Source organism: Lytechinus variegatus, chromosome 2 (genome assembly GCF_018143015.1).
Source record: "Lytechinus variegatus isolate NC3 chromosome 2, Lvar_3.0, whole genome shotgun sequence".
In the NCBI taxonomy this organism is placed as follows: domain Eukaryota; kingdom Metazoa; phylum Echinodermata; class Echinoidea; order Temnopleuroida; family Toxopneustidae; genus Lytechinus; species Lytechinus variegatus.
In genome coordinates, this window is record NC_054741.1 from 27765544 (window position 1) to 27789099 (window position 23556).

The window sequence follows — 23556 nt, forward strand, 5'->3', positions numbered from 1 at the left end:
CAACTGGAAATTGTTCAATTCCAGTTAAAACCAATTGAAACCAGTTGAAACCAATTGAAACCAGTTGGAAATCCAACTGGTTTCAATTGGATTTTGGTCCTGGGTCACATTATATAAATTATGTTGATGACTATTAGGACTACCCCTTCAAAGAAACCAAAAATCATCTTCGAGCAGCCGATCGGGGAAAATATGACTGACAAAAAAAATCTGCGCCCCCCTTATTGGCGAAGGCTGGATCCGCCCCTGGAGCTGGAGCGGGGGGGGGGGGGTCATTCTCGCACTCGGGCTTGCGATCGCGAGTGAGCGAGCTCGCTCCGCTTATTCCTATCCTGCGCACATGCGCAAGCGCTAGCGCAAATAAGAAGAGCCCACAAAATGGCGACTTATATGTGTGAAGCATGACTCTTAAAATCAATGAGAATGGCTGCATCTGCCGAGGTAAAGTATCTCAAGAAACGTTTAGATTTTCCACCGATGCATATGTTTCGTGTTGAGTATATTTTCAATTCAAATACATGTGATACATTGTCGAGAAACGGTATTTTTCTGCTGTTTGCTACAGCTGTGTGCACTCTTCCACTCCTGTTTTTGCTGATCTATCTGCGACTGTGTCAGTGTGCATGGTGTGTGTGTGAACTCACAGTCCAACCAAATACTTTTGTTTTTGTAGCCTTCTTTTTTGTCTTTGGATTACACTAGAATATGTATTCAATAGTTGTAATCATCTTCTATTTTGTTCTCTATAATATTTCCTAACATTTTGTACTAAAAATTGATGAAACTTCACTTGAAATCAGGGGCGGAAATCTCTCCCAAAAGGTAGGGGGGACAAGGGTCTGGAAAATTTGACAAAAAAAAAAGCTTTTACGATACCAGTACCTAAAATTTAAGGTCATTTCGATGAAAAAAAAATTGACAAGCAAAAAAAAAAGGTCATCTCGTCCCAAAACGCACGTTTTATTCCCATTTTGAGTGATATATTTCTTAGCATCACCAAAGACCCAAAATAGTAGGGGGGACATTTGATATTGTGTCCTAATGTTGTAACCCGCACCCGTTGCGGTACGGGTTAACCTGCCGGTATGCCTCCGATCGCGGGTTGCGGGCCGGGCCGAGTTCATTCTCAAACCCGCAGACCGTCATGCGAAAAAAAGGGAGAATAAACGACGCATAATAAAAACATTCACAGTGAAAATTGAGTTAAGATCATGTGCTTCTTACGTGGCAGATTCTTTTAGAGACGTAGATATTTCCTTTTAAAAATGCCGGCGTATTTTTGTCTTGTGAATAGGACTGAGTCTGAGACAGTTCAACATGATAAATACATCGAGTTGCTCTCTTTCAAAGGCCAGCGCCAGTGCGTGCATGCAGCGCAGTCAAAAGCAACCGCATGGGCCAATGAAACTCGATGTTGAGTTTCCCGTCCCATTTTTTCCAGCTCATAATGAGGAACCGATTTCATTATTCATTATTTTTCAGAAGATGAAAGTTTGACCTTTTGTAACCTTTTAACACACTTTATTCTGTGGAACTTGAAGCCAGGGAAAAATTAATCATTTTTTTTTTGGGGGGGCTCCATTTTCATTTTTTTTTGCAATATTTCAGGGGCTCTTTTCAAATGCTACGTTTTTGTATTTTGAGGAATACCTGTTCACTTATTAAATTAATTATGACTTGTTGTTTAATATTGTATGATTTTTAAAGTTTTTTTTTCATGCCTAGAATCTTGGATGTGGGTGTGTTTGTGTGGGTGAGATTGTGAGTTGAACTTGATATAAATGAATTTAATATCTAAATTTTACTCCATCTAATTCCAGTACTTGGCCATGTAATAAAGGCCCACATACCCTTACTTTTCCTGAAGTTCTTTGAAAACGCAGATCTCCACGAAAATTGTATTTCTCTATGGGGGAGTCTAAATTTGGTGAGAATGAACTCATTAATAACTTAAATATATATGACAATGAAGAAATCATCAAACTTCATTGGCAGTTTTGAAAAATATACCCGAAATATAAACTCTGTCTGAAGCAGAAAATCACCATCATTGAGGCCTTTACAGAGCGAATTGTCCCCCAGAGCTCTGGCAGAGAGACAGAGCTCAGACTAGCTAGCACAAGCGCCAATGCGTACGTGGGTGAGTCTCCCGTCGGCCTTGTAACAGATTGAGCTTTGATGATTTTTTTGTCTGATATTTAACTCATCCCCTGGAAAAATAAAACAAATGATTTTTAAGTTATAATTAGCAAATAAGATAAGTTATTTTGGATGAGTACTAGGCCGTATGATAACTCACCAACGCGAGTTTACTAGACTTTGGGATTTATTGAGGTAGCTCAACCATAGCGTCATTCCATTCACAAAAAAAGAAAGAAAGAAAAGATTTGCAGGTATTTACAAGATATACAAGTAATTGTCTTACTGAAAAGCTTATATTAATGTTTTAAATCAGTTTTGAATCTAGATATCCAAATAGTTTATTTTCAGAATTTGATTTTCAAACGCGGGCGACGGGAAACTGAACATCGAGTTTTAGCGGCCATATTATCGAATGAAATACAAAACAGAAGGAAATAATATAGAGACAAACGAGAAGAAAAAATTGACTGTATCATTATCCAGGTATTTATTGCAATTTTGATTACTTTATAGACGAGGTCCCATGGAATTGAATATTGTAATTATGATTGTTGTGAGTCGCATTGTCGACCGACCTGGACTGAAAAACAACATTGCCGTCTGCCGATCCTTGCTGGGCAGCCTGGGCTAGCTAGCGCGCTGAGCTGCGGCTCGCTAGCTCCGATCTGAGGCGTTAATTGCGTAATGCTTTCAATTTCGAGATCAGAGCGGACCCATTTCGTGGTACAAAGTCACCCAAAAAACATTTTCTCTCCGGAATAAAAGGCGAATTTGCAAATTGTAAGTAAATTCACTCTAGGCTAGGTAGTAGTAGACATATATTTTCCTGATTTGAGCCTGTATAGTGTGGGGATTGCAGAAATAATGTTTTTCATTTTTCAAAGATAAATTGACTTGCGGGTTAAAACCCGACGGGTCAGCGGGTCCCGCTTGCAAATTATTGGATTATACGGGACGGTACGGTTCGGGTTTTCACTTGCGGGTTACAACATTATTGTGTCCCCCCTACTATTTTGAGTAGGGGGGACACGTTCCCCCTGGGATTTCCGCCCATGCTTGTGATTATTTTCTAATGACTTTTGAAAATAGATCATTCGGACACAACTAGCCTGTAGGCGTCAGGGGAGTAAATTTATCTACCTACGTAGGTTACTCCCCTAACGCCTGGATTTGCTTTATATGCCTCTCCGTAGAGGCCAGGATTACCCGTGTTGAACCTAGACCTAAATCACCAATTTTATTTTTTTGTTTTTCACCCAAAGTTATGTAGGGCCTACATGGGCAAGTTTTACTTTTATGTTTACCCCCATTTTTTAACATTTTTCTTACTTTTCATTAAATAAATAGTAGTAAAATTGAAAGGAAAATTGAAAGGAGTTAAGAGCAAGAGCGTTCTCTTACCCTGTCTGTTTACGTCGCCATTTTTATTTCTTTTGTTATCGATACCTAGATACACACGCGTGCAGAGCTGCAACTTAGATTTTTAAAATACTTGCATTTGCCGATTAATATCACGATTCGTAAAATATTTGTTTCGGTTGATAAATATAAAGTAATTTATATGATATTTATTGATTAAAACAAATATTTTGCGATTCCTGATATCTATCGGCAGATGCAAGTATTTTTTAATCCAAGTTGGCTGTAGAGCTGCCAACTTGGTCAAGGTCAAGTCCACCCCAGAAAAATGTTGATTTGATTAAATAGAGAAATATCAAACTAGCATAACATTGAAAGTTTCATCAAAATAAGATGTAAAATAAAAAAGTTATGACATTTTAAAGTTTCACTTATTTTTCACAAAACAGTGATAAGCACAACTCAGTTACATGCAAATGAGACAGACGATGATGTCCCTCACTATTTCTTTTGTTTTTTTTTTATTGTTTGAATTATACAATATTTCATTTTTTACAGATTTTTCAATGAGGACCAACTTGACTGAACCAGATAATATTAAACAATGCTAATTCCACATGCTCAGTGAGGAATTAATCGTTTCATCTAACAATGAGGAGAATATTTGAATATTACATATCATAAAATACTGTCAAAAAAAAAAATAGAAATTTTGTTTTTTTATTGTTTGAATTATACATTATTTCATTTTTTACAGATTTTTCAATGAGGACCAGCTTGACTGAACCAGATAATATTAAACAATGCTAATTCCACATGCTCAGTGAGGAATTAATCGTTTCACCTAACAATGAGGAGAATATTAGAATATTTCATGTAATAAAATACTGTACAAAATAAATAGTGAGTGGATGATGTCATCAGTCTCCTCATTTGTATACTGACCAGGGTGTGCATATAACAGTTTTATGAAATTTAGTGAAACTTTGAAATATAACTTTCTTATTTCACATCCGATTTTGATTGAATTGTCAGTGTTATGCTTGTTGGGTAAAGTTGGACTTGATGGTTTGACTTTGCCACTTTGGCTCGATGTGAAAGTCATTTGAGCTGTGATGTAGGCAGTAGGCCTATCACATTTTTGTTTTTTAAGATTTCTGTGCTCTGAATTCACTAAAGATTTCCTGTAAGATGCTCAAACTTGATGAAAAGGCATAAGCATGCTGTTATACAGATTCATTTTTTTTGTATGACAGGAAGTAACGTTTGGAGACTTCAGTGCTCTTTGCTTGGAGGAATATCAAGCCATCTTCCAGGAACCCCTGCAAAGCTCTGATGTAGAGGTAAATTGGGGAAAGATAATGTATAAACTATAAAGTCACAAAACATTTTAAGTCAAGTTTCATAAAATTTAGTTTCTATCACAGATGCCATTACCTTTGCTGTCATTTAACATTTTAGTAGTGTATAATCTTCCATTGTAATTTCGTAAATCATAAGTCATGTTGACAAAAGGGTCCTTTGAATATACTTCCAGGATTTTTTTCTTATCATATCCTCTTTCATTTGAAAAAACGTAATTGTTGTCATTTTAATAGTAAATCGGAGTACCAAGCAATTAGATTCTTGAGTCCAGGAAGATGGGCTTACATGTAAGACATAAGTTGTTCACTAATTTGAAAGTTTGCAAAGCTGAAAAATGTTATTTTTCTTCTTATCTGATTTTGATCAAGTGTTCAGCATTTTTTTGTTTTTATTCAATTTAAACAAATCTGAAATTATAGTACCTCCTTAATAGAATGATATTGATTTGCAAATGTAACTTTCTTTCACACAGTTTCCATGGGATGATAAAAGCGTCGGTAGGAGCAGTGTGCCAAGTGGTAAGGTTAAAAAAAAAAATGTGTGTGTGCTTGTATGTGTAATTTTGTTTTTCCATACATGTAATGACCAGATGTGTCAAGATATCATAGCAGAGTTGCAAAAGCCCTCAACTTGAAATGCAAGGTTTGAGGCTAAGGCATGTTACAGTATATTGTACTTTTATTACATACATGTGAAATAAATTGTAATTGGCATATTAATATCTTTGAAGTGTTTTTGAGAAAATGGTTGGCATCAATCAGGTGTGATTTATTGGTCTGAGTTATGCTCAGAGACTCGCCTTTACCATCACCTTCGACAAAGTGCCATTTAATCTTGTACACGTGTGTGCTTATTTTTGTGTCTTTATTTATATTTTGATTCCATAGCACTTACATGTATGGTCTCGCATGCATAGCAGAGCGATACTATTATAGGCGCCGCTTTTCCGACGGCGGCAGCGTCAACATGAAATCTTAACCAAGGTTAAGTTTTTTTAAATGATGTCATAAATTAGAAAGTTTTTGGATGTAGTACATAAAACTTGGACATAAGATCAATCAAGTATCACTAAACATCCTGTGCGAGTTTCAGGTCACATGACCAAGGTCAAAGGTCATATAGGGTCAAAAGAATTTGGCCATGTTGGGAGTATATGTAGAATTGCTATCATAACCTTGAAAGTTTATGGATCTAGTTCATAAAACTAAAACATAGAGTAATCAAGTATCATTTAACATCTTGTGTGAGTTTTAGGTCACATGACCATTGTAAAATGTCATTTTAGGTCAATGAAATTTGGCCATGTTGGGGGTATTGTTGAATTGCTGTCATAACTGAAGGGTAATAGAGTATCACTTATTGTTTTGCACGAGTCTTAGGTCACATGCTCATGGTCAAAGGTCATTAAGGAGAAATGCCAGTAGTTGCAGTAAACACTGATTTCATGAGAAAGTCTGTAAAACCAGGCTTAATTGTTAGTATATCATCGAGGATCTAGATCTGGTAAAGTTACATAAACTGAACTTTGTGAAATCTTGAAATCTATGCTGAAAAATGTTCACACTGAAGATCACCAACACAGATAGGCACACGTGGGACAGTGTATTATTATAGCTGGAATAAAGACCCGACGGAAGTGACCAAATCCGCGCTTATTTTGCTTATTTCTCAGCAATTACACAATTTCTTCCAGAATCCTTTGGCACATATTTTTTATTCATACAAACAATCACTTGGATGGTCATTATATTAGATTCTGTAAAAAGTCATTTTGAGATCGTTACCAATACTGGAATTTATCTTTAAGGGTAAATGAATATACTGTTCAATTATCATATGAATGTTTTCTGTGAACAATTATTCAATAGTTGCTTTCAAAGTCGGCACTACTGCTATATTGAATCGCGTAATCCAGGCAAGACTGCCAGAGGCGATCCACTTGTTTTGTCTTATTAAAGCAAGGTGTTTTGGATGATCTCTTCTCCTTTCATGATTTGCAGGAAATGTTGGTAGTGCTAACTGTACCCTCAGCCAGCAAGCTTTCTTGAAACAGCCAATACTACAGAGTACTCCAGTTGTTGGTAACAATGTTGCTACATCGGAGCTTTGCTACGATGGTCGTCAAAACTGTCACCATGACTTGGCCAACAATTCCTCCAGCACAGGTGTACTAGTCACCAGGGAATATCCAGAAGTCCATTCTCAGCAGTGGGTCAACCAGTCAGCTGGGGTTGCAGCCTCTGAACCCCTGGACCACAGCTCTGCCGGGGTCGACGGTACCGACCAACAACAGGAACAAGGCCTCAAGAAGAGACGCAACAAGAAAAAGCGTGATCCAGAGTACTACAAAAGCTACTATGATCGTGTGCAGGGTAGCTTGGACAACGATAGCGGGGCTGATAGTGGAAGTGCAAAAGAGGACTCTAGATATGGTGGGACGGTAGAGTATGTTCCCCCATCAGCACCTGTCGAGCAGAATCAATACACATCTGAAGTGAATGCCGCCCCTGCTCTCAGTTATGAATATAATGCAGATGAAAAGAGCACAGAGAGAACTAATTCATATATTGAATCGGTATATCCAAGCACTAGCTATGTGCCTACAAGAACAGCAGATATGTCTGATGATAAACAAATCACATCAGATTATAATGAGGAATCTGTGCCATCATGTGTTAGTGTTAACATGCCTGCTGTAGAGACTGTGGATGTAGATGATGGCAATGTGAACAATGATCTTGCCAATACCGAGCAAGACAATGACGTTGCTTCCATTGAGCCACCTGTCCCCACCATACACATATCACCCATTGAGAATACAACACCAAATGTGCAAAGCGGTACTTCCCTTGATGAGAGCTTTCCTACTGCTACGGCAGAAGGATCTGGTGAACAGCCAGCTGCAGCACCGGCCTCTGCTGCTCCTCCTGCAGTCAAATCTTGGGCAAGTCTCTTCAAAGGAAGCTCTGGAGGTCAAGGACAGCCACCCAGTGCACCATATGTGGCTATCAGTGTTGTCACTGAGCCATCTCCTGGAGAGGAGTCAGATGATGGTTCCATTTCTTTGGTCACAACTGATAAAGATCCACATGCCAAGAGATTAGGAGGTAAGGATCTATTTTAAAATCATGAAATATTCAAGATTAAAGTTTTCATTTAAGTCAATTTGAAGTCTTGAGAATAATCAGAGGCAAATATTCGACTACATGAAACTGAGAATATATCATCTATCACATCTAGAACCACCGCAAGTTATGGACCTGAATGACCCTTTTGTTTACAGGCACTTTGATCGATAAGAGCCGAGTCAAAGTGGGCGGTCCATAGGTGACCGACCGATTCCACCGGTCAATGATGCAATTTTTTCCAGACTGGTGGATTACTAAAATACGTAAGAAATTTAGTTAGAATATCAACTACCAATACTTTTAGACTTATATATCATCATCTAGATCCATATCGTGCCAATAAATTCTAGCAAGAAAATGGAGTAATCTCAATACTATGATTTTTATAGCTCCACTTGGTTGATTAAAGGTTCAGAAATTTTATGTCATGTGAAAGTTTTGATATATATAGATAAGTATAGGCCTTGTAGCAGTTGATTTTGAAAATCTGTGGTAACACTGAATTCTTTTTTTAATTTTAGCGGTCACCGGTCAATAAAAGCCATGGGTCAACCCAAACCTAGTCTTGATGAAATTTTATATTTTCATGTTTCTACTGTTTTGATTTTTTCCCCAGAACACTTGAATAAAGTGATCCCGTCACACCATCCCATGAACCTGCAGCCACGTGGTCTCATTAATACAGCCAACTGGTGCTACATCAACAGTGTATCCTCTTATAAACATCATTGGATGATAGTAGTAATTACAATGAAGAAATGAAAGAAGCTGCTTTAGATTGTACAATTGTGCACTATACATGTACATATACATGGTGCTCATGCTGCTCCAAATGATACTGCCGTAGCTCTGCCAGCGGATAAAGTGTAAAGTGGGTAGCATTCAAGGAATTCCTTAATACCCCGGTATACATTCCATACTTGGAGGAGAAGGGAGGAACAAGTAAAGTAATATCTCAGACTTTGTTTAATGCTTTCATGTTGTATGAATCATTAACTTGTTTACATTGCTGATAGGTAGATACTTCATTTTGTCAAACATTATTATCTGCGTACTTTAACCTCTAAATCTGATTAAATTGGGCAGATTACTCACTTGTTTTATTTGTAGGAGAAAGTTGTGTTGTAGAGCTTTTCATATTTGTGGTGATTCCTTTGACTGATTCGATACAGATTCTTCAAGCATTATTATCTTGCCCACCATTCTATCACATTATGAAGAATATGCCTCTCAACCATGGAGTACGCAAGTCAAGCTCAACCCCCATGCTGGATGCCATGTAAGTAACACTGTAGATCTTAAACTCAAGACCATTGTTGAACATAGCCGCACCTGAAGAAGCTCATTTCGGGTTTCTATTTCCAAAAGGAGAGGGTCGTGATGATGTCAATGAAAGGAATGATATCAGTTGTGATGGTAAAAACAATTTTAGGTGATGTTGATGCGATCTTGTAATGGTGGTTATGGTGGGGATGGGGATGATGATTATGTATATGATAATAGTAATTATGATGATGTTGATGGTGATGAAGACGATGATGATGGTTGTGGTACGATGGTGGTGGATCGATGATGACGATGGTGATGGTAATAATGATGATGATTATAGTGATAGTGATGATGGTGATGATTCTAACAGTAGTCATCTGGATGATTTAATGGAGGCAACGTGACAAAAGTTGACAAAGATGTACAATATCAGGATGTAGTTTTGTGAGACTATAGGCGCTTGGTAGTTTTTGTTAATGGTCATTCTATAGTTTTCAAGTCAGCACTGCTACTATATTGAATATCGTAATTAATGGATACGTGACTGCCAGAGGTGCTCCACTTTGTTGAGAAAGTTCTAGTCATGTTATTTATTTTGCCATTTAATAAATTTAATTATAAAAATAGAATCATATCTTCAATATTTATAGGTGATAGTATGTGTGATGGAATTACATATAGAATAGAAAGAGTCAATTATTTCTTGTTCGATACTCTTGTACTTCAGGTATCAATTTCTGAAGGAGTTTCAGGAGATAAAGGGTAAGCGCTCACCCCAAGACCTGCGCCCTGGTACGTGCTTCGAGCCAACAGTCATCTATCAAATGCTTTCTGTTGCCAATACTTCTCTTTCTGTGAAGGTAAGACACACAACCAAAGTCAAGTCATCTCTGGTGATTAATAAGTCATGGAGTCAAATTTAGAAGATTTACAATGTTTACAATCATCCCTATGGTGCAGTTATAACATTGAAACCTTACTGTCAATAACTGAAGCCCGTAACGCAAATCTTCGCAATGATCGTAGAACATTTTTCTACGATCGATTCCATTGACTACAATGTACAATCAATCGTGAAAATAAAGTATACGATTATTTGCTAACCGTTGTGTTACAGGACCCAGATATAACCTTTGTCCAGTGTTCTTGACATCAAGGAATGTCCCCTGTTAACTACTTGTGCATGTACCATAAAACCTGTAATAATCCCAATGATAATAATTTTGGATATTTGTATAGTCCATATATCCACCTTGTAAGGTGCTCAAGATGCTCCTATATTACCCTGGCTAATCTAGGCTACCACAGCACTCGCAAGTTTTTGAGGAGGAATTACTTCCTAACGGTACCCATTTACCTGGCCTGGGCTTAGTGCAGCACATTGTGGATCAATTTGATATGTGCATTTGTTCTAAAAAGTTTATGAACCCCACCACAAAAGGAACTTTTTCATGCTTAGTGTTGAATGTAGACAACAACATTACGATGTTAGACGAGCCCATAGAAATAAACTTACTATTTTATCAACCGACTTTACAACATGGACCTGGCCACAGAGGATTATCTATTATCGGGGGGGGGGGGGGGTGCTGTGACAGTGCTCAGCACCCTCAATAACAATAGAATAATCCTCTGTGGGCAGAGGCCTGCTTCACTATGCATTATCTATAATATAGCAGAACTAGAATACTTGAAATGTGTTCACTACCGGTGGGGTTCACTTACTTTCGAGCACCACTGTAACTTCTCATGTCAATAAGTTTTTATGTTTTGTGTATTATGATGTGTTTGCTGAGCAGCATGGTCGCCAAGAGGATGCAGAAGAGTTCTTGTCATGCTTGTTGAATGGTCTCCATGATGAGATGACTTCGCTCATTCAGCTTTACAATGGAGAAGACGTTAATGCCATTGGTAAGCAAGGATTTTAAAATTACTCTAAAATCTACCCCAAATTGTGTGTCTGAACAGAAATGTGATAAAACATGCAACAACAACGAAAACCCTCAGTGGATAAAAATATAACTGTATTTCACCAATCCATCAAAACTAAGGTTGGAACCCCCCCCCCATGCAAGATGATGTTTCCATGGTTATTTTGCATAAATTTTGTATAAAGGATCCTTGACAAGTACTTGGCCATCCGCTGCATTGAATCACTGTATCATTTCAGGTTGTCTTCAGAAGAAAGACATATGTTCATTATGAAATAGCATGCATATGATCTGGAGGCAGGAGGGTGCCAATTCAATGAGATGCATAATTTGGCTGGGTGAAGGGCCAAGTATGAACACATTAATTATTTAAGTTTTCTCTTCTCTTTCCTTACCACCAACTGCTCCTCTTGGTGGATTAATACAAAATATTGAAATGTTACCATATTTGTCATTAATTGTGTGGTAGATGTGTCACTATTATTAGAATGCATTCTTGATATGAATAGATCCCAAACAGAATGGCCCATCATCTGTGGCAGTTGCTAATGGTGATGTTGGTAATGGCCATCAGGAGGAAGGTAGTGATGATGATGATGAATGGGAGCAGGTTGGACCACGGAACAAGTCCAGCATCACAAGAAAGGTGATTATGATCTCAGTCAATCCCCCCCCCCAAGTACACTTTGGACCCATGAATTGTGGAACATGCTTCTTGGTTATTAACGTTTATCCTAACTTGCTAATAGTCCAGTAGACGGTCTCATAGGTTTTTTTGTTGACTCGTGTTCTAGATGGGTATTGAAGTAAATTCAGCTTGGTTGCCACCTTGGCAACCTTGAGCAATTTTTTTAATTAGCCTAATTAGCATAATCATCTAATTAGCATATGTACGATATGTAATATACTACTTCCCTTAAACCAGAAAGACTAAAAACATAAATAATATCATTTTTCTAAGAGGTCCTGTGACGTTGAATCCATGCATAACAATATTTTAAATATCTAAGTTATGCAATTATCGTAATCAGCCTAATTAGCATAATGAGCTAATTAGCATAAGTGTAATACACTGTATATATATGTATTTGTGGATGTCTATCCAAAAAATTCACAATACGTAAATAATGCAACCTTTTTATGGTTTTCTATAGCGAGGAATTCATTTATGACATTATTTTTCCATTTTAACCAATGTAATCACTGTAATTAGCGTAATTAGCATAATGCACTAATTAACATATCTGTGTGTAATATATATAAAATACATATTTCATTGTCATTTCATATCGAGAATGCCCGAAAAATGAATAATACAGCTATCTTACGGTTTTCTATGGCGAGGAATTCATTTATGACATTATTTTTCCATTTTAACCAATGCAGTCGCTGTAATTAGCATAATTAGCATAATCAACCTAATGCACTAATTAACATATAGATTTATTTGTCCATAAGTACTGTACTAAAACAGCCTGAAAACATAAACAATACAGCTATTCTATGGTATTATTCTATGAAGAATTCTTTTGTGAAATTATTTTTCCCGTTTAACAAGTGTTATTGTTTTAATTAGCGTAATTAGCATAATGCGCTAATTATCTTATGAGCAATATTTTACATATGAATATATATTCCTTTGTCATTTTTTATCAAGAATGCCCGAAAACATGAATAGTACAGCTATCCGAGGATTTATTGTGACTAGGAATTCACTTATGACATTATTTTTACCTTTTTACCAATGTGATTTTTGTAATTAGCATAATGCACTAATTAACATATATGTGCAATATGTTTATGTATATGAATATATTATATAAATAGTGTACAATCTATTGTACAATATACTGGATTATATGTACGACAAATATAAAATTATCCCGAGTGCAGGTTTATTTCACCGAGGCCGAAGGCCGAGGTGAAATAGGCTTGCACGAGGGATAATTTTATATTTGGAGTTCATATAGTCCAGTAATGTTGTATGATAGAACGTTCACTATTTATTATAGTAAATAGATCCCTTAATCTAAGTCCCCCCATCATGGATTTTGCCATCCAAAAATCGAAAGTTATATTGTACATATGTACAATATAACTTTTTGAAGGGAGGTCACGTGGTACAAATCCAGCCAATCACAGCTCGTATTTTACTACCACTATTTACTATATAGATATATATATACAGTGCGTCCCAAAAAAAACTATACACTTTTGAAATGGCTGCCAAATAAAAAATGTAGCACTTTGGGGAAAAAGACGTACATATATGGAAAGCCAATAAAGTCAACTTTCAAATGACACCAAAAAATTGGAAAATTATTCATACTTGAGCGAGCACTGACCACTGAAACAAAGGGTATGAAAATTAGGGTGGGCTGGAATTAGCCTTCCAATTTATGTCAGTTTTTGAGAGGCAAATCCTTTCGAACTTGCAAAGTTAAGGGCGTTGTGATAAATAAATGATCAACGTGACCAGTTTTGGTTGCTTAAGTAATTTTTTTTAGATTATTAAATTGAATTTTAATGCATGAGTGAACATAAATTACACTTTTGGGGCAGCATTTCAACTCTATCATTTGGAGCTCTTTTTGGGCATCATTTCCACTTTATCATGTGGATCTCAGCAATGTGTTCATGGGAGTCGGGAGAATAGGGGGTGCGATAGGACTGCAGTGGGAGAAGGTTGTTGATGGAATAAGGGTCAACGGAACATTCAGCCCTTGCCTCTTGCCCGCCCTCCCCTCATGTTGAGAGACTGATGGCTATTGTCATGTACGAGTGAAGTCCAGAGCAGAATGTTGATTTAATGATTGATTCTGAATTGGGGCATCAACTTTTTCCTAGCAATCATTTAATCAACAATTTATTAGTCAATCAACTCATTCAATTTGCAATTTGATCAATCAAGCATTCATTTTTTCAGTAAATTACTTCATTAATCATCATAATCATAAAATTTCTTGGTAATCATTCAATAAAAAACTGACCATCAGCCACCGGTCACTTGGCAGTTAAGTTTTGAATAGGCTACAATCCAGGAAGTGACACAGAGAAAGTGGGGGCTGAGAAATGGAGGTGGAGACGGGAGGGTACATACGACTTTTAACTTGTAAAAGGACAAAAAGAAGAGGAATGCCCGGTTAAACCAAGTCTTAGCATATCTCACCCTCTTGCTTGTAACAGGTACCATCACATTACTCTGACTCTCACGAACACACTTCTGAGGTCCACAAGATGAATATGCTGCACAAAAATTACAATTCCTGTTCACTCATGCATTACATTTCAATTTAGTAACTCAATGAAATTTGCCTAATAAACCATAACTTATCTCACTCATAAATAGCATAACACCCTTAGCTTTGTAAGTTCCAAAGGACTAACCTCTCAAAGACAACTGTAAGGCTAATTCCTGCCCAGTCTAGACAAGCTTAGTCTCTCAGGAGGAGAGAAGTTGGGGGAGGGGGTAGAGATGGAGGAAGGGGTTGCTAAATGTTCTGTTGACCTTTATCCCATCAATGTACTTCACCTACCTGAGTCATATTACCCCCTCTTCTCCTGAGTGTCATGAACACATTGTTGAGATCCACATGATAAAGACAAAATGCTGCACTAAAAATTGCAATTCATGATCACTCATGCATTAAATTTCAATTTAAAACGCATTAAATTTTCACAAACAACATACTGATCACATCTGATCTTTAATACACCAAATAACCCTCAACTTTGCAAGTACCCCACATGAAAACCTGAAAGAAATTGCAAGGCTAATTCCGGCCCACCCTAATTTTCATACCCTTTGTTTCAGTGGTCAGTGCTCGCTCAAGCATGAATAGTTTTCCAACCTTTTGGTGTCATTTGAAAGTTGACTTTATTGGCTTTCCATGTCTATAAGTCTTTTTCACCAGAGTGCTACATTTTTTATTTGGCAGCCATTTCAAAAGTGTATAGTTTTTTTTGGGACGCACTGTATATATAAATCTTGAGAACTGATAAATATATATTTATATATATATATATATATATATGTATATATTCCTTTGTCATTCTATATTGAGAAAGCCTGAAAACATAAACAATTACAGTTATCCAATGGTTTTCTATGATGAAGAATTCTTTTGTGACATTATTTTCCCCGTTTAACAAATGTGATTGTGTAATTAGTGCAATCAGTATACTGCCCTAATTAACATAATTAACAATTGGATAACATATATATATATATATATATATATATAATTATATTCCTTTGTCATTTCATGTTAAAAAAATGCCCGAAAACATGAATAATACAGCTATTTCATAGTTTTCTATGTCGAGGAATTCATTTATGATATCGTATTTCACTTCAAACAATGTTAATGGTGTAATTAGCTTAATTGACAACGAAATATATGTATTACTGTATTTTAATTACCACTAACCATAGGATAGCTGTATTTATCATGTTTTCAGGCAAACTTGATATAATCTAAACATAGAGAATATGAAAAAATGAAAATACATAATTTATTGTTCGAAATAGACATGAAATGAATATTACTCCGAAAATTTGCTTTGCCCAATTGATCGTGGGCCCGGCAGCCGCTGAGCAGGGCCAGATCGACGAGGCTCTATCCCTTTAATCGTTGAACGTCAAACAGGGTAGCAGCAACTCCCATCTTTTAACGTCTTTTGGTCTGACGCGGCCGGGGTTTGAACCCCCGACCTCCCGGTTGTGAGACGGACGCTCTACCAACTGAGCCAACACACCGGTCATAGGAATATATACTTGATATATTGCACATAGATGTTAATTAGTGCATTGGGCCAGTAATTCTAATTAAGTCATTGACATTGGTTAAAATGGAAAATTACTGTCATAAATGAATTCATCAACATAGAAAACATTAGAAGAGCTGTATTATATTATGTTTTCAGGCCGATGTAGACAGTACTTTGACACAGAAATCTATTTATTTCAAATATATATTAATTAGCGAATTATGCTGATTAAGCTAATTATAACAATAACATTGTTTAAAGGAAAAAGATAATGTCACAAAAGAATTCCTCATCATCGAAAAACTATAGGATAGCTGTATGCCTGTATTATGTTTTCGGGAATTCTCACTCAGTATAAAATGACAAAGGAATATATATATTGCACATATATGATAATTAGCGCATTATGCTAATTATACTAATTACGACAATTACATTGGTAAAAAGGGGAAAAAATAATGTAAGAAATCAATTCCTCGTCATAGAAGACCATGGGATAGCTGTATTATTCATGTATTCGGGCATTTTCGATATAAAATAACAAATGAATATATGTATTGCACATATAATTATGTTAATTAGCGCATTATGCTAATTATACTAATTACGACAATTACATTGCCAAAAAAGGGAAAAAAATAATGTCAGAAATTAATTCCTCGTCATAGAAAACCATGGGTTAGCTGTTTTCTTTATGTATTTGGCATTTTCGATATAAAATGACAAAGGAATGTATATATTGCACATATATGGTAATTAGCGCATTATGCTAATTATGCTAATTACGACAATTACATTGGTAAGAAGGGAAAAATAATGCCCTTAATGAATTCCTCGCCATAGAAAACAAGCATAGGGTAGCTGTATTAATCATGTTTTCGGACATTCTCGATATGAAATGACAAAGAAATATATATTTCTATATGTATTACACATATAGGCCTACATGTATATGTGTTAATTGTTAATTAGTGCATTATACTAATTATGTTAATTACAGCAATTACATTGGTTAAAATTGAAAAATAATGTCATAAATGAATTCCTCGCTATAGAAAACCCTTAAAAAGATGCATTATCTACATATTGGGAATTTTTTGGATAGACATCCACAAATACGTATATATTACACTTACGCTAATTAGCATTATGCTAATTAGGCTGATTACGATAATTGCATGACTTAAATATTTGAATTATTGCTATAAATCGATTCCTCGTCACAGGACCTCTTAGTAAAATGACATTATTTATGTTTTTAATCTTTCTGGTTTAAGAGAAGTCGCATATTACATATCGTAATATGCTAATTAGATGATTATGCTAATTAGGCTAATTAAAAAAAATGCTCAAGGTTGCCAAGGTGGCAACCAAGCTGAATTTACTTCAATACCCATCTAGAACGCAAATCAACAAAAAAACCTTGTACTTAACAACTTTTCCAGGTATGAAAAATATCTACTGGACTATAACTATTTTCTAAATCAGGGTTCCCAGCCCATCAGGGATTTCTTGGAAAATTATTTTACTTTTTTTTTCCAGTCAGGGAAAAATGCCTCAAATGAGGGAAAAAATCAGAATTTTGATCAGCCCATAAGTCGAAAGCATGGTAGTCAGTCAGAGTCTGTTATGTGTTGTTGCATATCAAAACAACATCCATTGAATGACTAGTTATGATGGTACTAATTAGTATTACATTATTGTTTATATACTGAAAATACATGTAATTCACTGCAACAACTTGCAAAACATGCAAAACTGGGAATGGGTGTAAATAATTATCAGGGAATTTTTAAACTTCATCATGGAAAAAAAAAAGCTGGGAATCCTGTAGATATTTGTACAAGTTACAATTAAAAATTAATCTTATACTTACAAGCAGTAATTAGACCCATGTAAGTCATTGTAAAAAGTATATAAGGATTAATGGGCCTTTTTAAAAGTCAGGCCCACTTTTGTAATGAAACTGTAATTCTGTGAGAAGTTCAACTAGGCAACTGCCTCTTAGACATTAGAATGTTCTTATAGAACTGGACTGGAACCATATTCTGTGAAATTGTTCAATTCTGTTTCGAGGGAGCATTATTTAGGATCCCCTGCTACTCTCCACTAATGATTGTCCTATCTTTGAATCCATCCCTCTTTACAGGCTCAGTTCTCAAGTTCCCCTCTCTCTAAGATCTTTGGAGGTATCATGAGATCTGCTCTTCATCAACATGGCTCTAAAGAGTCTGCTACTCTGCAGCCTTTCTTCTCTCTCCAGCTAGACATTCAGGTAGGTTTTCATGTATTAAAGACATCTATTTGCTATTATTACCACGGCTAAAGCTGGGGTAATGATATCAAGCGCTGTGTATCCTCAGGCAAAAAACGCTTTATAAATCCAGCCATCATTTATTTTTTTTTTTTTATGTATACCTCTACCAAAGCAGATTAACTTGACTTTCTAGGATCAGCTTGTGCATTGTGTAACCATATTGATACCAGATAAGAAATTTATTATATCTGCAAATATTCTGTTGTTGCAAAATGTAATAAACCTATGTAGTATGCTATGTTTTTATTAACCAAGTTGTATTTTTATTGGTCTTTATTAACTTCAGTCTCCAGACATCTGGAACCTGAAGGAAGCCTTGGATAACCTTGGAAATAAGGAATCTGTCCATGGATTCATGTCAAACAAGACTAAGAAAGAAGTGAGTGCTTAATATGATATCATTTTTGTATTTCTTATGCAAGTTTGATCAAAATTGTCTGTGAAATTTGTTGTTGTGCAGAGCATATCTAGGATTCCCATAGATTTTGAAAATGGAATGGCTAGTCGGGCATTGGGTTTCGAGTTTGTATCCATTATGTTCCATAGCTCCAGGACAGTGTCATAAAGCAGTTTACTGATTACTTAAAAATTACTGCAAAATGATCAGGGGGCAGTAACACAAAGCTTATTGATAACAAACATTGTAGAACATTTTGTTACAAATGATTGCATTAACTACACTATACAATTAATCATAAAAAATAAAGCTTACAATCAGTCGCTAGTCTTTTGTGTTACAGGACCCTAAAGTCGATGTAGGATCTTTGTCGTCAACATTCTTTGAAATATAAGTTTATTTGTCAAAAACTCAGTCCCACTTTGTTACATTAGGGAAATTTGAGGTTTCTGATTTTGCACAAGAATATGTTGATGTAGCTTTACAGAATGGAATAGTAAAAAATGCCGCTAAAGGTGATGCCTACTCTTCCTTTTTACAGTATATTGCAGATATCATAGAATAAACTGCCCTCCCCAAATTTCTGAGTAAATTTTATTACAACTGAAAGAAAAAATATTTAGACCATCAAATGCTGCAATACTATATTTAAATGGTTGTCATATCTACTCTTTGTGAATTGGGGAAATTATTCTTCTTCCATTGTGATCATAATGCCAATTTGTGGACAATGTTTGCAGGTTGAAGCGTTCCGTCGGGTCACTCTTGAAGAACTTCCACCGGTCCTCATTCTACATCTGAAGAGGTTCCTCTATGATAAGTCAGGAGGATGCCAGAAACTGATGAAGAAGATTGATTATGGCATGGAGATTGAAATCAATAAAGGTAAAGTAATGTTTTGAAAGCACCTTCCTTGTTAACATGAGACACGAGGTGGATGACAGGCTTGGCAGTAGGGAAATTCCATAAAATAATCAACCTTTTTGTAAACCCTACCCCAGTTGTTTGTGTTTATGGAGTGCTTTAAACCCTAAGTTACCTGGGCTGTTTTGCGAGCTTAAAAGTCCTGGGAGGAGATTTTCATCAGGGATATTATTTCAGTCATAAATAGCATCAGACTAAATGACTGTTTTCAATAAACTTAAAATAGTCACTCATATATGAATTTTAGATGAAACAGATTTTTTTATTGACTTTTTAAATGATATATACAAGCAATTTTGAGCAATTTTGGTCTGACAATGCACTTACATAATGTTGTGTAATTTCGTAATCATGTGCCTGGGCCTCACGAATTTGTTCTCCAAAGTTGTGCAAGACTTAAATGTTAAAAGTCAGCGAGCGTCACTGTAAAAACTTTCACACAACAGATATATAATAAAAGAATATTGAGGGGGCTAAAAAGGCCCACCCCAGGTAACTTATTAAATAAAAAACAGAGATAAAAACCATTTCAGTAAGATCCCCCAATATAGGCCTTGGATGTACATATTTAATGGAATTGCCGTGCAGCGACAATGATAAATGGGACATGACAACAACAACAAAAAAGAATATTTATAGTTGAATTGGTGAATCAGAAGTTAAAAATCTTTTTCTCTCATGAATGATGCTTGATTTACTTCTTTCTTACTCTCCTTCAGTGCATCTTCTATCACAACCCTTCTATACTTGTCTACTTGCTTCTTCCAAGATTTGCAAAACCCCTTTCCCTCTCGCCATTAAAATTGCAGGGCCCTCCTGCCCACAGAGGATTATTCTATTGTTACTGGGGGTGCTGAACATTGTCACAGCACCCCCGTAACAATATATAATCCTCCATTGCCAGGTCCATGTGAAATTGTACACACAAATATAAGAAAGAGACCTCAAAGCATCTGTATCACAAGAAAGAAGCTGGAGAAGATCAATCTTTGTGTTTCTATAAATAAATAAATGTAGTGTAGAATAATAAATTGCAAATTGAATAAGACTGTTTGGCCGAGATATATATGAATTGTGATGGTTGATTGCTATAAAAAGAAGCTGATAATCATTCTGTTTCAGGAATTCAAACCAGGGCCCTGTCTTACAAAGAGTTTCAATTAATCCGATCAATCGGAACCCTATGGAAATCCATCATTGTCATAATTTTTTTCGACGACAAATTTGCAAAATGTTTTTTGTATGCAAGAAGAGCGCAGTAAATTTTCAAGAAAATAATGAATGCATGAATACACATAGCTAGAAAATATTTTGAACAAACATGCATCATAGATGTTGATGTTGCTGGCCGTCCATAGTTGCGATGGATCGGATCAATCATAACTCTTTGTAAGACAGGCCCCTGGTTTTATTTGATTTTAGATATGTGTAAGAAACATATTAGCATGGGAGTGATGAGGATATGCAATGACTTTTAACAGACAATGTTTAATTGATTTTCTTTACATTTGGACCTACTTTGAATATCTTCTTATTCCTTTTCAGACCTCATCTCTCCAAACACCAAGTCTCGAATTGGAGGGGTTCAAAGAACTTACAAGCTTTTTGCAGGTAACTTGTTTTTGTAGTAGTAAATAAATCAGTTCATTCCATGAATTATGCTTGTGATATAATCTAAAGTCTGCAACTCAGTAGGTCTTCTTGTAGCATTTTGTTGTTATTCTGATTGCGCCGTTGGTTGCTTTAGATATGGTATCTGTTTCATTAAACATTTCTCTAAACTTAAGTATGAACTTAAAGACTCATATTTGTAGCACATGATGTATCACTAAGACGATTCTATCAAGCAGGTAGCCTTGTTAATCTAAATCAACATTGGTTTTTACCTTTCATTGTAGTTGTGTACCACACAGGCAAAGAAGCATCTGGAGGTCATTACATAACAGATGTCTATCACGTAGGATCCAGTGGATGGCTCCGTTGCGATGATAGTATCGTCAAGCCGGTCAAGGCCCTACAAGTCACCAAGCCTCTATCAACGTGTATACCTTATTTGCTCTTCTATCGTAGGAAAGACTTGCTTACAAAACCTACAACTTCATGAAAGTGGATGAATCTTGGAATTGACAACTTGTATGGAGAAAATTAATGGATTTCAATTTTGTGGTGATAAAGGAACTACTGTTGAGCCACTTTTGAGGGATGTATTTTTGATGATTTTTTTTTGACAGCATGGTCAAAACACTTGCTCTGAATTCTATGCCAGCTATGGAATTCTAAAGCATTTTCTTTGCTATTGTTTCCCTCCTTTTCTGTTTGATTGCCAACGATATGATGTGATTGAGAACGTTGCACGGGATGCCTATAGCGAGAATGGATCCTCTCAATTACAAACTTCTGAATCGGTGCAGAAAGTTGTTCTATGTTCTTTTGATGATTATGATTATGACCTACTCATTGGATGATGACACCAGCTCTCTGACTGGTAACGGGAAGTTGCAAATTGAAGTGTGTGAAAGCAAATGTCTGCTTTGCATAACTGTGATGTATTAGTTTTACAATGATCAATTACAGTTGGTGTACATGTGTTGATTATTTGGAATCTGCCCAATCACTTGCAAAGAGAAAAAAATGTTCTCCAAAATCAACAGACTGCTCAAGGAACCTGACTTGTCTTGGAGATTGCAGTTTTATGGAATCACCTTTACCCTGATGGCTCTATTTGACTACATTGTAATTGTGTTGCTCAGAGGAAGATCATCTTGTGCCATTTGAATCTCACCTTGCAATATTGGAATAGAAAGCAAATTATATCAAACTTCATCATCAAGTGGTGGTTTAAAAGACAAGTTCCTGCAGACGTATAATGAATCATCTTCTTTATGTTGATGGGATAATGTAAAAATAGAGTACTGTACTGCTATGTAAAGGAATATGTGTGATGCATGATAATTTGAGTTGATATATTAGTAGGCTTTCTTCCCTTCTGACAGGCAAAGCTTGATTTTTCGTTTGAAGAATGATTAGAACTTGTCATTACTTTGTGGACACAGTCATTGGTCTAATACGTATGTAGAAGCATTTTTTTTTCTCAAGATATAGAAACTGTGTCACTTGCGAAAGATAAGCTGTAAGAATACTTAAGAGCAAATATGTATACTATATAAGTAGGGTGGTTCATTGTGTAAACCAGAAGGCAGGCCCAAAAGAGGTCAAGGTTAACTGAATTATTTTTGTGATGCTTCTACGCACTGACTTCATTGCAACTCGCATAATAATGTGAAGCTCACATGTATTTGTTATGTAATATGATGAAGGGGTTATTAACCCTCTTTAAACTGTCTCTTTCAACTTTATTTCTCTAATTACTTTTTCTTCCAGATTATTAGTTAAATGCAAATTTGTTTGAATAGATTTGTTGTTGGTATCACACGTTAAGAAATGAATGGTGAATTCAATTTTGATGAGATATTTTGTATAATATGTATGTACAAGCATTGACTTAATCTGATTTCTACATTGCTCCGTGAAGATATTTAAGTAATATATATTTAAAGCTAATAAATGATATTGATCCAGTATAATTAAAGATATTTATATTTTCCTTCTAATTATTATTCTTCTTTTCTCCCTGTGATTTTGATTTCAAATTTAATTACTAAACAGTACATGTACATGTAAAATGATAAAAGTTGGATTTGAAGGAATTTAATTGTAAAAATAATGAAAAGTTTGGGAGAAAAGTGAAAACTAGTTGATTTATGAAATTTGTACATAGTGTAAATCATATAGTGTTACAGTCGACTCTGAGAGATAATATCAATAGTGTGTCTGTGAGTGAAAAATCTTTATTCTATCATTTATTTTATCATGTGCAACTTTGATGATGGGCCTTTCTAAGAGATGTGAACACATTTAAAATGTGTCACTTATGGCATTGCCAACAATTATTCA

The 23556-nt window shown here is 35.8% G+C and overlaps 1 protein-coding gene across 1 annotated transcript; it reads left to right on the top strand.

The window, feature by feature from the left end:
* The first annotated feature begins 349 nt into the window (after positions 1 to 349).
* LOC121407739 (ubiquitin carboxyl-terminal hydrolase 10-like) lies at positions 350 to 22329 on the top strand. Its single transcript, XM_041598934.1, has 14 exons — positions 350 to 441; positions 4758 to 4844; positions 5339 to 5384; positions 6867 to 7973; positions 8611 to 8702; positions 9167 to 9273; positions 9991 to 10123; positions 11063 to 11174; positions 11704 to 11840; positions 18114 to 18239; positions 18568 to 18660; positions 19419 to 19563; positions 21148 to 21213; positions 21501 to 22329. Exons 1-14 carry the CDS (start codon positions 418 to 420, stop codon positions 21704 to 21706), a joined length of 2481 nt encoding a protein of 826 aa, XP_041454868.1. The 5' UTR covers positions 350 to 417; the 3' UTR covers positions 21707 to 22329.
* Positions 22330 to 23556: the final 1227 nt, after the last annotated feature.

Coding starts and splice junctions, on each gene's coding strand:
- LOC121407739 (XM_041598934.1), top strand. CDS start 418: ATGAGAATGGCTGCATCTGCCGAG. Junction 5,385..6,866: donor TAGGAGCAGTGTGCCAAGTG/GTAAGGTTAAAA, acceptor CATGATTTGCAG/GAAATGTTGGTAGTGCTAAC. Junction 18,240..18,567: donor CTCTCCAGCTAGACATTCAG/GTAGGTTTTCAT, acceptor TATTAACTTCAG/TCTCCAGACATCTGGAACCT.